Source organism: Hippopotamus amphibius, chromosome 1, assembly GCF_030028045.1.
Source record: "Hippopotamus amphibius kiboko isolate mHipAmp2 chromosome 1, mHipAmp2.hap2, whole genome shotgun sequence".
NCBI classification, from domain to species: domain Eukaryota; kingdom Metazoa; phylum Chordata; class Mammalia; order Artiodactyla; family Hippopotamidae; genus Hippopotamus; species Hippopotamus amphibius.
In genome coordinates, this window is record NC_080186.1 from 59,389,887 (window position 1) to 59,403,394 (window position 13,508).

General features: G+C 37.6%; 1 protein-coding gene across 1 annotated transcript in view; it reads right to left on the reverse strand.

The window, feature by feature from the left end:
• The window catches only part of LOC130839741 (calcium-activated chloride channel regulator 2), a 40,392-nt gene that overhangs the window by 6,685 nt on the left and 20,199 nt on the right, over positions 1 to 13,508 (reverse strand). The window contains exons 11-13 of the mRNA XM_057714119.1: positions 12,473 to 12,743; positions 9,448 to 9,618; positions 5,959 to 6,192 (exon numbers count right to left, since the gene is read on the reverse strand). Of these exons, the coding sequence (XP_057570102.1) occupies positions 5,959 to 6,192; positions 9,448 to 9,618; positions 12,473 to 12,743 (676 nt within the window). The remainder of the gene's footprint in view (positions 1 to 5,958; positions 6,193 to 9,447; positions 9,619 to 12,472; positions 12,744 to 13,508) is intronic.

The window sequence follows — 13,508 nt, forward strand, 5'->3', positions numbered from 1 at the left end:
GAAAATTGGAATAGAATCTCATTGACCCTTAAGATCCATTGATACATCCATTTAGTGTATGTGTATGATATGTTTTGATATGACAGAGTATAATATAATATAATATAATATAATATAACATAACATAACATAATATAATATAATATAATATAATATAATATAATATAAATATTATCCAAGAAGGAAAGAAGAAAAAAACTAGCGCAGACATTTTTGAAGATGTATCAGCTGAAAATATTCTAAATTTGATGAAAAGAACACTCCACAGACTTGGAGAGTTCAGGAATTCCCAACAGAATAAGTATCAGAAAACCACACTGAGTCACATCATGGTCAATCTGCTAAACACCAAAGATAAAAAAAAATAATTTAAAGCAGCCAGAGGGAAAAAAAGACACTTTATACTCAGAAAAACAACAGTAAGAATGACAGCTAACTTATCAGGAAAAAAATTGGGGCCTGAAGACAATAAAATGATATATTTAAAATGCTGAAAGAAATATTTGTTGCCCTAGAATTCTACATCCCAGTGAAATTGACTTTTAAAAATTAAGGGACACATTTCAGAAAACTTAATATTGAGAGAATTTGTTACTCAAAGACCTCAACTACAAAGGAAATGATGCTAGATAAAAATTCTGATCTGCAAGAAGGAAAGAAGAGGACTAGAAATGGTGACTATACTATATAGGTAATAAAAAAGGATAATTTTTTTCTTTTAAAAATTTCTTTAAAAGACAATTGATTGTTTAAAACAAAAGTCATAACAATGCAATGTGGGGTTTATAACAAATGTAGAAGTAAAATATATGACAGCAAGACCACAAAGGATGGCAGAGGGGTAAATGGAATTATACTTTTGAAAGATTCTCCCATTATATATGAAGTGATATAGTATTAATTTAAGGGAGTTTGTGATAAATCAAGAAAAATCCAGTCACAGAACAGCGAAATTTGGCATACATGAGGGCAGAATTTTTTTTGATTTTCCTTATATTGTTTTGACCTTTAAAATTGTGGTAAAATATGAATAACAAAAAATTTACCATCTTTACCATTTTTAAAGTATATAATTCATCAGTGTTAAGTACATTCATATTGTTGTGCTGCTGTGACTTTCAAAGTATATTAACGTATTATCAACTCAAAAACAAAATTATTAGTAGCAAATGATTGCTAGATGCAAAAAGAAAGCCATCTGTAATACTAACCCACTCTAATAATATCATAATTCTTATCTAAAATGGCCAAAAATTGATTCAACAATGAACAGAGCAGCTTCCAAAGAAGGATTTTGTTCTCAGGAATAAAGATATTCTGAATTTTAATTTTAAAAAATGAAAATATTCTAGTGACTATGTTTTGAGCATTTTCAAAATCTATAGTAAGTTTTATTAATGAGACTATTTCTATTCCTGAGTAGTAATTAGAGTAAAGAAGGCTGTGAAAACAAAATAACCTTCATATTCAAATTTATCAATCAGCCAATTTCCTCTGAGTGAATCCACTTGAGTTGCTTCCTACTGTGGTTCAAATATGATGGGACAGATATGGATGAGAAGGTAAGCTGGCCAACTGCTCTACACTCACAGTGGAACATGTCCATTGTTCCTATGTCCCTTATTCTCTACAGAGAAAGTCTTCCTCATGGGGCCCTCCCAGAGACTTCTCTTAGATAATGAAACAAGTAATATTCCATAAGCCTTAGCACTTACAAAGATTTTCCACATCCCAGCTCTCGCTCTCTGAAGTCGATCATCCCATTTGAAAATAAAAAAGACTCGGAATCAGGAGGTTAAATGTGATGCCCATAGTCAATATTAGGAAGCTGTAGTGCGGAAAATGAACTCATTTCTTCTAACTCCAAACACCATGTACTTTCAACTATAAGCAACTATTAAAAATGATGCAGAGACTTCCTAGGTGGCGCAGTGGTAAAGAATCCGCCTGTCAAAAAAAAAAAAAGAATCCACCTGTCAATGCAGGGGACACGGGTTCGAGCCCTGCTCTGGGAAGATTCCACATGCCACGGAGCAACTAAGCCCATGCACCACAACTATTGATCCTGTGCTCTAGAGCCCGAGTCACAACTATTGAAGCCCAGGCGCCTAGGGCCCATTCTCCACAACAAGGGAAGCCACTACAATGAGGAGCCTGCGCACCACAATGAAGAGTAGCCCCCACTCACAGCAACTAGAGAAAGCCCGTGTGCAGCAACGAAGACCCAACACAGCCAATAAATAAATTAAATAAATAAATAAATTTATAAAAAAAAAGATGCAGGACAACTTGTGTAACTACAGACTCAAAACTAATTCAACTCATACATTCATGAAAGGTTTCCTTCCATTTATAATAGTTGTTTTCCCCTTCTCCCCGTGAGAAAGAAGATGGGCTGGTTCTTCATGTTTGACCTCTTAGCTGTATCTACCTCTACATTCCCAGTATATTTCAGCCTGTGAAAGCAGCTCTAAGGTCATGGGCGAGACACTTAACCTCTTAGGGCCATTCCCTTACATGTAAAACAAGGGAGTCAGACTAGTATATCTTTAAGACCCCTTTAGGCTCCAAAATGTTATAAATGCTGATATTTACTGAGCACTTACTATGGACCAGACCATGTCTTAATCCCTCTCTGTGCCTTTTCTCATTCAATTCTCTCAACAACCCTCTGAGATGGGTACTCTTGCCATCTGCTTTTGCAGATTAGAAACCAGAAATTTAGAGAATTAAGTAACTTGCCTAAGGTTACACAGATAAAAGATGCTCTGTCTGATTCCAGAGCTCAATACCTTAACACTATGCTGTGCAGCCTTCTACTAAGCTACGCTGTCTCCCATTTCTGATTTCCCAATAATTGCTACTTTTCCAATTACCAAGGTTTACACATTCATTAGCATCTTTACCAATAAATTTCCAGTAAGGAAAGCCCTGGCCTTGGATTGAGTACATGGAGAGGGAATCAAAGACTTGACTCCATCTTCAAGGAGTTTACTCTTTATCAGTGGGAACAGTTCCCACTTTCTCTCTTCATCTGAAATTCAAACCATCCCCTAAGGATTATTTTAGTTTTTTCCTACATTGAGCCTTCTTCTATCCAAGAAGCATAACTGAGGGTTGGGGGTGGGGGAAGTGGGAAAAAATTGCTGTCACTGAACAGTTTTTTCAGAAGCTGCAAATTTTCAACAATTTTTAAAGATAATATGTTCAATAACAGTTGTATAAGAACATGATGAAAAGATGTCAGAGGAAACAGTGTGAAAGCCAGGCTGTTAGACATGTAGGGAAGCTACTCAGTACAAGGAAGGAAGTACAAGATTAGTGCTTTTTGTGGTCTGTCACTACTCCAAAGGCTCTACTCAGGTTCCTGGCATTAGAACCCGGCCTTTGCTCTGCTTCTACCTACGCTACATCCTTTTAATACCTGTAGCTCCCAAAGTCTGAATTATGCAACTGGTACTGTGATACATAAAATGAGTTATTGACCACTTGATACCTTTTCTCTCTTAACATAGGATTATAAGTTCTTGGAGTGCAATACCATCTTAAATTACTTTTATATAATGTTTAGCACTGTGCTGGGCACATAATAGTTGCTTAGTAAATAATATATTTTCACTTTAATTTCTGGAGAAAACACAAAGGAAATTAACTTTACAGCAAAAATATAGATCATTCTTGGTACTCAGTTTTAACAGTTATTTTATCCACACTCAATTAAAACCTAAAGAAATAACCCATTTCAATAATTCCTAGTCTATATACATTCCCAAACATAATAATGATCTGGTAATATTTTGCTTATTCCTCGTACTTTGTCATCTTTTACAGTATATTGTGTATGGTGAAGACTTGGTACTGGATATACACTGATATGCTTGTGCATATTTGAGATGTTCATTTATTGCTAATAAGGTTTTTAAGAACAGTCAAATTTTTCATAATTGTAAAGTCAGAGACATACCCTTATTGTTTCTAACTCTGGCCATAAAGGTGAGTATAACACCTTCCTAGATGACAATTTGTGGAAAAAAAGAGGCAATGAAAGCATGTGTTTATGAGTTAAACAGGCACCTACTTACTAGTTGGTATACTCATGGCTAATTGGTCAATTTTGCCATTGCTGGGTCATCAAGTCAATTATGACTGAGTGATCTCAGCAACTTAATACACATCCAGCCATTCCCCACCTCCCAATCTTTTGTGATTTGAGGTTTCACATTATAACAGGCTTGATCTGCTTCAGTCATCCTGCTCATCAGGGCCATTTATGTGAAGGTGTGAAATCCTCTCTTCCATTCTAAAGCCCTTGTAATATCAAGTCTAAACTAAAATCCCATTTGGTTGTATTTCTTCTTTTCAAGCCATTTATAACCGCTGATACTGCATATTCAATTTCTTTCTACTCTTAATTCAGTGGTGTAGTTGAAACCACCGGGGCTCCTGAAAAAATAGTTCCCCGTAGTAATGGGAGTTTAAGCTTGTATTTGTGTCTTTTAACACACAAATGTGCTTCTGAGGCAGTGAGGAAAGAGTAAAAATACTGGATGGCAGGCACCACACTTACTTTTACATGAAGATGGGAGTGAGTGTGGGTGGCTCCATACTTCAAATAAGAAGCCAAAGAACTCTCCAGCAACGCAAGCCAGGAGCCCAAGAAGCTTCCTGGGTCCACTTTCTCTCCTATTTTTTATTTTATATGTCATCTCAGGGTATCTTTATAAAACTTTATGAAATAGATAGTTTTAGTCCTATTTTCCACATATGCAACAGCGGCTAATGGAGTTTAAGCAACCTGTCAAAGATTTAACAGCTGGAATTATAGCCAGAGGGGTAACTACTTTTTTCTAACAGTAAGTTACAGCTGTTTCCATTATACAAGTGATATGCCCTTCCCACAGCTTCAGCATTTCACATCTTCAAATTTTAAATTGAGAACCCTTAATTTACAATGTAAAACCTTTCACTTCTTCTCTGGCAAGAAGAGATAGATTGTGAAAATGGAATTTCAAGACAAAACTACAATGTTGACTGTTTCTCAGCAGTGCAGAATTATTTGTAATTAAGATGCCTTCTGAGGAAAGTAGTAAACAGAGAACTATAAGCTCCCCTCCCCCCCAAAAAAAGATGATCCAAGTTGAAATCAAGACTGGCAAATACCCAAGGTGGCCACTATTTGTGACTGATATTGACAAATTAGCTCTCAATAGAGAAGGTTGGTTCCAACAGAAATCTCAATCAGAGGCATCAGGAAATAAACCATTTACTGTGTAATCAATGATAATCATGTTCTGGTAATGGCAGAGGTGTTGGAAAGGTTATTCTTTCATAAAATTTATTCTGTTGAGTTGCTATAAAGATCAAGAGATGAGGTAGGTGGAAGCCTGAAGGCTGGCATAAAAGCATTTGAAAAGGGAAAGTAGGAGAAGGAACTCATCAGTGCCCAAGCAAGGGTTAGAAAACCTCAAATCAGGGAACTGGTCCCAGCCTTCCTAATAAAAATGATGACCAGAAGTAGGAGAGGACAACACACCAAGTATTTCATGACTTATGGGAATTATTCCCTAAACTTGACTTGTAAACCCTTGAATAAATATTTACCATCTAATCTTCAGAAAACTAATCTCCTTCAGTATTTGAAAGTCCATGCTCTGTAATGCAGAACCCATGTCTTCTGACTAGACCACTGTTACATGTGGTATTTATGTTTCCAACAAAGATTTCTGTATTAGTGTCAGTCAGTTTACCAGGGCCTCTTCAATCCTCGGGCAGCTGATACGTTCTCGTCCTAAACTCCAGGATACATGGCCTCATCAGCAACTCAAAGCTTTTCATGATAACCCTCTGCAGCTTTGTCAGCTATAAGCCCCCAAAACTATTTTTACCCAACTAACCCCTGACACAATTATTGAAAATGCCACCTTGTAGAAAAATAGGTAATGAAAGCAAGAAACCTACCCTGGCCCTGATCAAAGTCTTCTCCAGGTGCTGTCCAAGATAAAGTCACCTCTTCTTCAACTTTTACAGCTTCCAAGTCAATAATTTTGCAAGGTGGAAACACATCAGGATGAGGGCCAGCTGGAATGCCCAGCACAGAAAAGGAGCCCCCTGCGCTTATTCGGCTAAAGCCCCACTTTTGCTCCTCCTCACTCCTGCTCACTGATTTTCTTGGGGCATTCATCTGAATATTACCTGTGACACCAAGGAAAAGAATAGCCAAAACAACAAATTACAATGTCCTGAATAGCTTGTTTTTGCAGATTATTGAGAGACATTTTAAGACCCTTTTCCCTTGGCTACATATTTAGAATAACAGTTTGTTTATTCAACAATTCATTTATTCATTCATCCATCCATTCATTCATTCAATAAATATTTTTAGGGCATATGCTGTGCCCACAATCACAGACAAAACAGTACCCCTCATGGAATTTATAGTCATATTTATAAATTGTGATAAATGTAAGAAGGAAAAAAAGGAAGGGTACTATGAAAGTAAATAACACAGGAATATAATTTAGAGTGGTATCAAGGAAGTAACATCTAAAGATTTCCTAAAGGATAAGTAGGAGTAAGCCAGGTAAAGAGTGGAGGTTAAAAATATCCCAGGCAGAGGGAACAGATTGTGTAAAAACTTGAGGTGTGGAGAAAAGCTTTGCAAATTAGCAAAATGTAAATAAGCAAGGAGGAGAATAGTTTGCAATGAGACAGAAGAGAGAAGTCCAGGCAGGACCTCGTGGGCCATTGTGGGGTTTCAGAGTTTAGTTTTATGTGCTGTGGGGAAGCAGGGCAGTGATAGGATCACATTTGCTCTCTGACAGGGCACTGTGGCTGCTCTCAGCGGAGAATGGATTCTAGCACAGGAAGCAATGAGGCCACTGCAACAGTCCAGATAGGAGAAGATGGTAGCTTGGTCTGGGTGAGAGCCATGAAGAGGAGGCAAGTAGGCATTTCGAGATGCCTCTTGGAGATAAAATCAGCAAAAGCTGGTGATAGATTTGAACATGGAATGGTGAAGGAGGGAAAGTTGGTGAACAAAAAGAATAGCACCCAGGTTCCTAAAATGAGCAAATGGGAAGAGAAACAGGCTGAGGGGAGGAGACTAACAATTTAAGTTATAAGGTTTGTGATTCCTGTAAAACATCTCACTGACAATGTCAAGGAGCCAGTTAGATATGAATTTTAAGCTCAAAGAAGAGGTTTTAGCTAGATATAATAATTTTGAACCTATGAATTTGGAAGTTATATAGATGTTATTAAAGCCATATAAGTTAATGATTACCTAATAAGAATTCCAGCTGTAAAATAGCATTTACTGAGTGCTTGCTATGTGTCAGGCACTTCTTAAAGTACCCTAAATGTATCAACTATTTAATTTTTTCAGCAATGCTATAAGGAGAGTACAATTATTGCCCCCATTTTTACAGATGATGAAAGTGAAGCACACAGAGGCTGTCACTTGCCCAAAGTCACACAGCTAGTAAATGGAGGAACTAGGTTTCAAACCTAGGAAATGAGGCTCCAGGTAGAAGAGTGAGAAGGGAAGGTTCAGACTAAGCACGGATAATTGCCAACACTAAGAGTCTTGGTAGAAAAAGAGAAGCTGGAAAAAAAGTCTGAGAATAAAAATTCCAGACAATAAGAGGAAAGCTGGAGAGTGTGGTATCATAGAAACAAGGAAATGACAAAGGAGAAATCAATCAGCTGTGTCAGGTACTGCTGAGGTTGGGTAAAATGAGGACTGAAATGTGTCCTTTAGATATAGCAGCAGGTGGGGGTCATTGGTGACTAGAGCCAGAGCAATTCCAGTGGAGTGATGTGGGTGGAGGTCTGATTGCAGTGAGCAGAGTAGTAAATTGAAGGTGAGAAGGTACAGTCAGCAGATTTAGATTTAATTTCAAGGAACAGGATGACAGAGTAGAGAGGTGGACAGGAACTGAAGGGGGAAGAAACAAAAAAACCAATTTTAATATGGGAAGTAATAAATCATGCTTGGATGCTGTTCAAAGGGACCAGTAAAGTGGGACCATGCAAGGGAGAGCTCTCAAGGACCCCTGAGGAGCAGACTGGGTGGAATCCAGAGTAGATCCAACAGAGGCACTGGGGAGCAGAGGAAGGGAGCAGATGCTGCTGTGTCTGAAGATACAGTGGTGTGGAAACAGAGTGGCTCCCATTTTTCAATGCAGTGCACACTCAAGCTCATCACCTGAAAATGAGCTGATAAATGAACGTTATGTGAGGTAAGCATGCCTAGGGGAAACTAATTTTTTTTGTGTGCTATCAAGGGCCTATATGAAGTACACAGATAAAAGCAGAGTTAAATATGCCTTTTCTATTCTCAGTGTATGGATATTGATATTTGCATCCTTGAAATTCATGGCTTTAAAAAAAAGATACTGGACCAGTCAGTAGCCTGCAAGCTCCTTGATAGGAATCAAGTCTTATTCTACCTGGTATCCCAAGTTCCTAGGTCTATACCTGTCACCAAATAGGCCTTCAGAAAGAGGGAATATCTATTGAGAAACGAAGTAGTACACCTATATACAAAATCATATCTTTGTAGTAAAACCGTGTTACCTTGCAAATTGATTTACATTGGTTTTGTTGTAATCCAAATTATTTTAGATATAGGTGAGCGTAAATTGTGTTCAAGACAACACTAAAAGTATCAGGAGATGCAAATCCACTATAGCATTGTAGTTGTTTTCTACTGAAAAGTACACAGAGTACAAAAATATAGAATCATGTTATGGTATAGTCCAAATGATTAATTATAGCTGCTAAAATACATGACAAGTATTCATAAAGATTCTAAAATTTTGCAAAAAAGAATGATTTGCAACATTTTTTGAGATTATGTTTAAAGACTACAGCATATTTCTGTTTGTTATACTTTAACCACCGCTTCCCATCAGGAACTACTATAATAATGGTGTTTTTAAAAGATGTGTATCTTCTATGTATTTGCCACTTTTATCTTGAAGGAAGACAGAACATCTTCAGGAAGCCCTCAGTTTCCTATAATATCCACACTCATATTTTTTCAGGAACTCATTTCCTCTGTAGATTGTTTGGGCTATCCGCTTCCTTCTTTAAACTAACAAATTTTTGCCTCTTCCTCTTGCCTAAAGCTCTGTGGAGGAAATACAGGAGCTGGAACTGAGAAAACTCAATAAATCTCTTTGCCTGGTAGTAATTCTGATGAAACAGTCATAAGAAAGAGGTCAAAATAATGACTAAAACGAAGGTAGGAGAAATGTGTGGGAATTACCTACTGCCTTCCTGTTATCTACTACCATGAATCACTGAGGACTGAAGAGATAATCAACGAATTATGCACTGACTTATATGAAATTCACCTCTGTCTCTAATACATACACACACACTCTCATTAGAAATAAACACATTAAATGATGTTATTCAAATAACAGTGCTAATAATTCTTACCATTTGTTATGTAACCTGGTACGTACATAGCATGACTTCCTGGAATAGAGTGGGCTAGGGCGCTCATGCTGGGAGAATGATTGACATGCACTTTCAAGCTATATCTACCATTTACAGCAAAGGAGAAAAAATACCTCGAGTAAATTCCATCATTTTTTATAATATCAGCACCTGTTTATGTAAAAAGAAACAATGTCAATACTTACAGTTGATTACTAATATTAATTAAATCATTAAAAATAAGATTTATTCCCCTGTTCCTCTAGTTTTAGCATATGCTGTCATGCTCATAGCTACTTTTGATATTATCAGGTGATTAAAATTCCAGTGGCTCTATAATTTCTCCTTGTGATTCCTTAACCTCTGAAAAATTATTTTCTAAAGGTGAATGAGTTGTACCAGCTTTAGTGCTAATAAAGCATTTAATAATCACCTTTAGCACTCTCCTTCCTCTCACTGAAAATAATACTAGGTTTTCACAGAAACCAAGCACATTCTTAAGCCTGTTGATAGTCACAGACCCTTTAGGGATAAAAGCTATTCCATGCCCAGTGAATAAATATATATACACATATATACACTTTCATATAATTTCAAGGGGGTTATGAACACCCTGCAGCCCTGATGAAAAAAAAAACCTTGATAGCTGATATAATATGTGAAATTATTTAATTTCCTCACTAGAGGATACATGGAACTGTTGTTCTAGATTGAAAGGTGCTCACTGACTTGGAGTTTGACAGGCTTTGGTCACTTCAGGAGGATGTGCCTTGCTTCAGGAGGCATTCTGAAAGCTTGCCCAGTGCTAGACTTCTTTCCTTTTGCATTGATCCTCAGAGAGCCATTCAATTCCAAACCAAGCCCATGACTGAATGGCAGCAAGGCCTAGATTCCAGGGCAGCCATGGAAGTGCAACTTAGCCCAAGTGCAGATCACATTCACTATTCAAGTGCAGGTGGCCACATGGGGCAAGCAGCTTGTCCTATTCTAGAGTCAATTCAGTTCTCACACCACATACCCAGCCCTTTTCTCTAGCATTGCATCATCACTAAAGTGCTCTAGAATCCCCACTAAAGAGGCAGAACTGCTCCTTAACATGAGAAAAATAGGAGTATATTTTATTAAAATAAAAAACACTAAGCACCTTATAATCACAGTCATTTTAGAAAACTTTTTTTATCTACTGGAAAGAAATCAGATCTTGATATTTAGTGGTTTAATGATTAATAGGGTCTATCTTTGTTGAGAAAGGATAAAGGAAGAATCTCTTCCTGCCACGGTTACCACTGCCACCCCTTTTAATCACTGAGTCAGAAGAAAATGGGGAAGAACACTGGCTTGGGTGTCAGGGGGCTTGTTTTAAGGTCTGAATCTGCCACTAATTAGCTGTGAAATCATCCCCCCAGCCTCGGTTTTCTCATCTATAAAATGGGGATAATGTCTCACAGGGTGGTGTGATGATTACTGGAGAGAGTGCATGAGCACGTACATTTAAAATTATAAAACATTTTACAAGTATAAATTTTATTATTGTCCATTAATTTTATTAGCAGATAAATGCTATTTCCATTATAAAAATAAGTATTAGATAACTATGTGCATGTGTGTTAAGTATGGGGGGAATCTAAATTTACACTTTGATGTTTAAATAACCTTTTCTTAGTTTCTTTCATCAGTGTATAAATTTCGACATCGAATAAATGAAATAGTTCCACGGAATAAACATAAAAGCCTATTGAGCCTATTGAGGTACTATTTCCTAAGACAGCAGGATCTGTTCCCAGGCCAACCTGCAGGCTGGGGCTAGGGAGGAACATTCTACAAAGTATATTTTTGGACCATATACAAAAAGTGAAAGGTGTGGACAGGGGTGAGCAATCAGAGTCTGAGAAGTTCATTTGGATCCATTCCAGTAGGCAAACAAGAGGACTTCTCTAGTATCCTCTGAGGTGGACTTGAACTAAAATCCTTTAAATGAACTTTTGTTTCATAAAGGTCATACAAGATTGCCACAGTGAGATACTAATGGGTGGCCAAACATAAGACTCTTGAAAAAACATATCTTTGAAACAACAAAGAGAAGGAATATGATTTTACTAGTAGATCAAACATTGGGGTTGCCAACATAAACTCTGAGGTCTATCGTCATCCTGAGAATTTAGTTTAGGAAAAGAACAGAACAGAGATGATAAAACAATAAAGGAGATTGTTTTTACAAGTTAAAGCAAGTTAGTCAGAAAGAGTCCAGGTGCTGCTGCTTGCCCAGCTTGATGCTGTGCTGTCTGTGAGGTATGATGATGAAGCTCTGAACGCTCTCTGTGAAGAATGAGTGCTTTGAAGCAGGCTTTGGTTTTGTTTTACTTTTGTTTTCCCAGTGGTGGGGAAATCTCTATCCTGATTCCACTAAGCTTGCTGTTCTGGTCTTCTCGGGACCAAATGACACATGTAAAAGGCACTGACTATGCTCTCTCATCAACCCAGCTACTTGGCTAAAGAACAGTCTGTGGTCATCTCGTGGGTCACAAGTTCAATTTCCAGTTTTCTCTTTAACAACCGGGCTCAAGGATTAAAAATGGATTAACTGTCATTGCATCTCCCTTTTTGGGTTTTCATTTGCTATTTTAATTGTCCAATCTGATTATTTCAGTGGATAGTAAAGCTGGTGAATCCAAGAGGAATGTGGGCATGCCTGTTCCCAAGTGGCCTTACTGAGTGTGGTCAAGGTCACTGGACAAGTGGAAGCCAAAAGCTAGGTGTTGGGCGACTTCCTCCCTCCGTTCTGCTCACGCACAGCTGTTCTGAGGAGCCTCAAGGAGATTCTCTTTTCCCAATTTGCTTTCCCTGTGCAGATGGAGACCTGTAGCTACTTAGTATATCAGTGAGTCTATGAGAATTTGGGAATCTTATAAAACTGGGTGAGAAAAATAATTGAATTGGAAGAATTTTAAAGATAAGCTTAATATTGATACTGCAGCATCGGAACAGCTCTTGAGAACATGAAAAATGACATGATATTCCTTGTTACCTGCTCCATCATCAAAAAGTTTCAGCGTAACAGGATCTGCAGTCTCTGGCTCAATTGTAGCAGTTACAGTTGCATTGAGAATGGGATAAAACCCCTTTCTCACAATTGCATAAATCGTCACGGGATGGGGAAAATGGATGCTGTCTCTTTCCACAAAGGCTTCCACAGTGGCAGGGGGCATGGCTGAGCGGGAGGCACGAGAGGTCACTGTCACTTTCAAGGCTTGAGGAGAATGGTGGGTATTGTTCAGTGTGTAAGTCCACAGCCCAGGCTGCAAAACAGAGACTTCGTTTGTCAAGTGTGAGGAAAAAAATCAACTCATTTTAAAGTGTAATCCTAAACTTCTAGGGTTTTTTGTTCTTATTTTGTGGATATTGCATTTTCTAAAATACTACGAAAGAATGTCAGGAAGAGTAATATTGGTTAAAAGATAACTAAATTCAGTATTTACATGGCTTTCACTGTACAACACACTTTCATTGTTAGGTAACTCTTTAGGGAATTAAATCCTGAATTTATTTGTGGGGAAGAACACATCTTGATTCACATTTTTAGAGGATAATGATGTGTCCAGCTTCAAAGTACTTGGCAAATATTAATCTGAGTCCCTTCACCCAACAGGTTCAATGTTCTTATTCCTTTTATATAATGGAGAAAATTACAGCAAATTAAGTGGACATTATGATTTATGTGGATAACCTGGACTAAAAGGCAACAATATCCTTCCTTTCCTCCACTTCCTTCCATACTCCCATGCCCAGAAATCTCAATCCCATGTACACTATTAGGGACCAAAAAAAGGAACACTATTTTTAATAGATTAGGATTCTATAATGTCTATGTTGAGTAATTTATAGAAACATTGCTAAATGCCATTCTCTTTATCTGTCTGGGCTGCCTGGGGGAAACCTGCAAAAGAATATCTGAAAGAAAAAAGCTCAAACTACAATGTGGCAGAAATTTGTTCTTTTGGTAAAATTGTACATAAGTATTCCTTTTTTCCTCATTCCTGCTGCTGCTTCTTCTTAAACCCTGA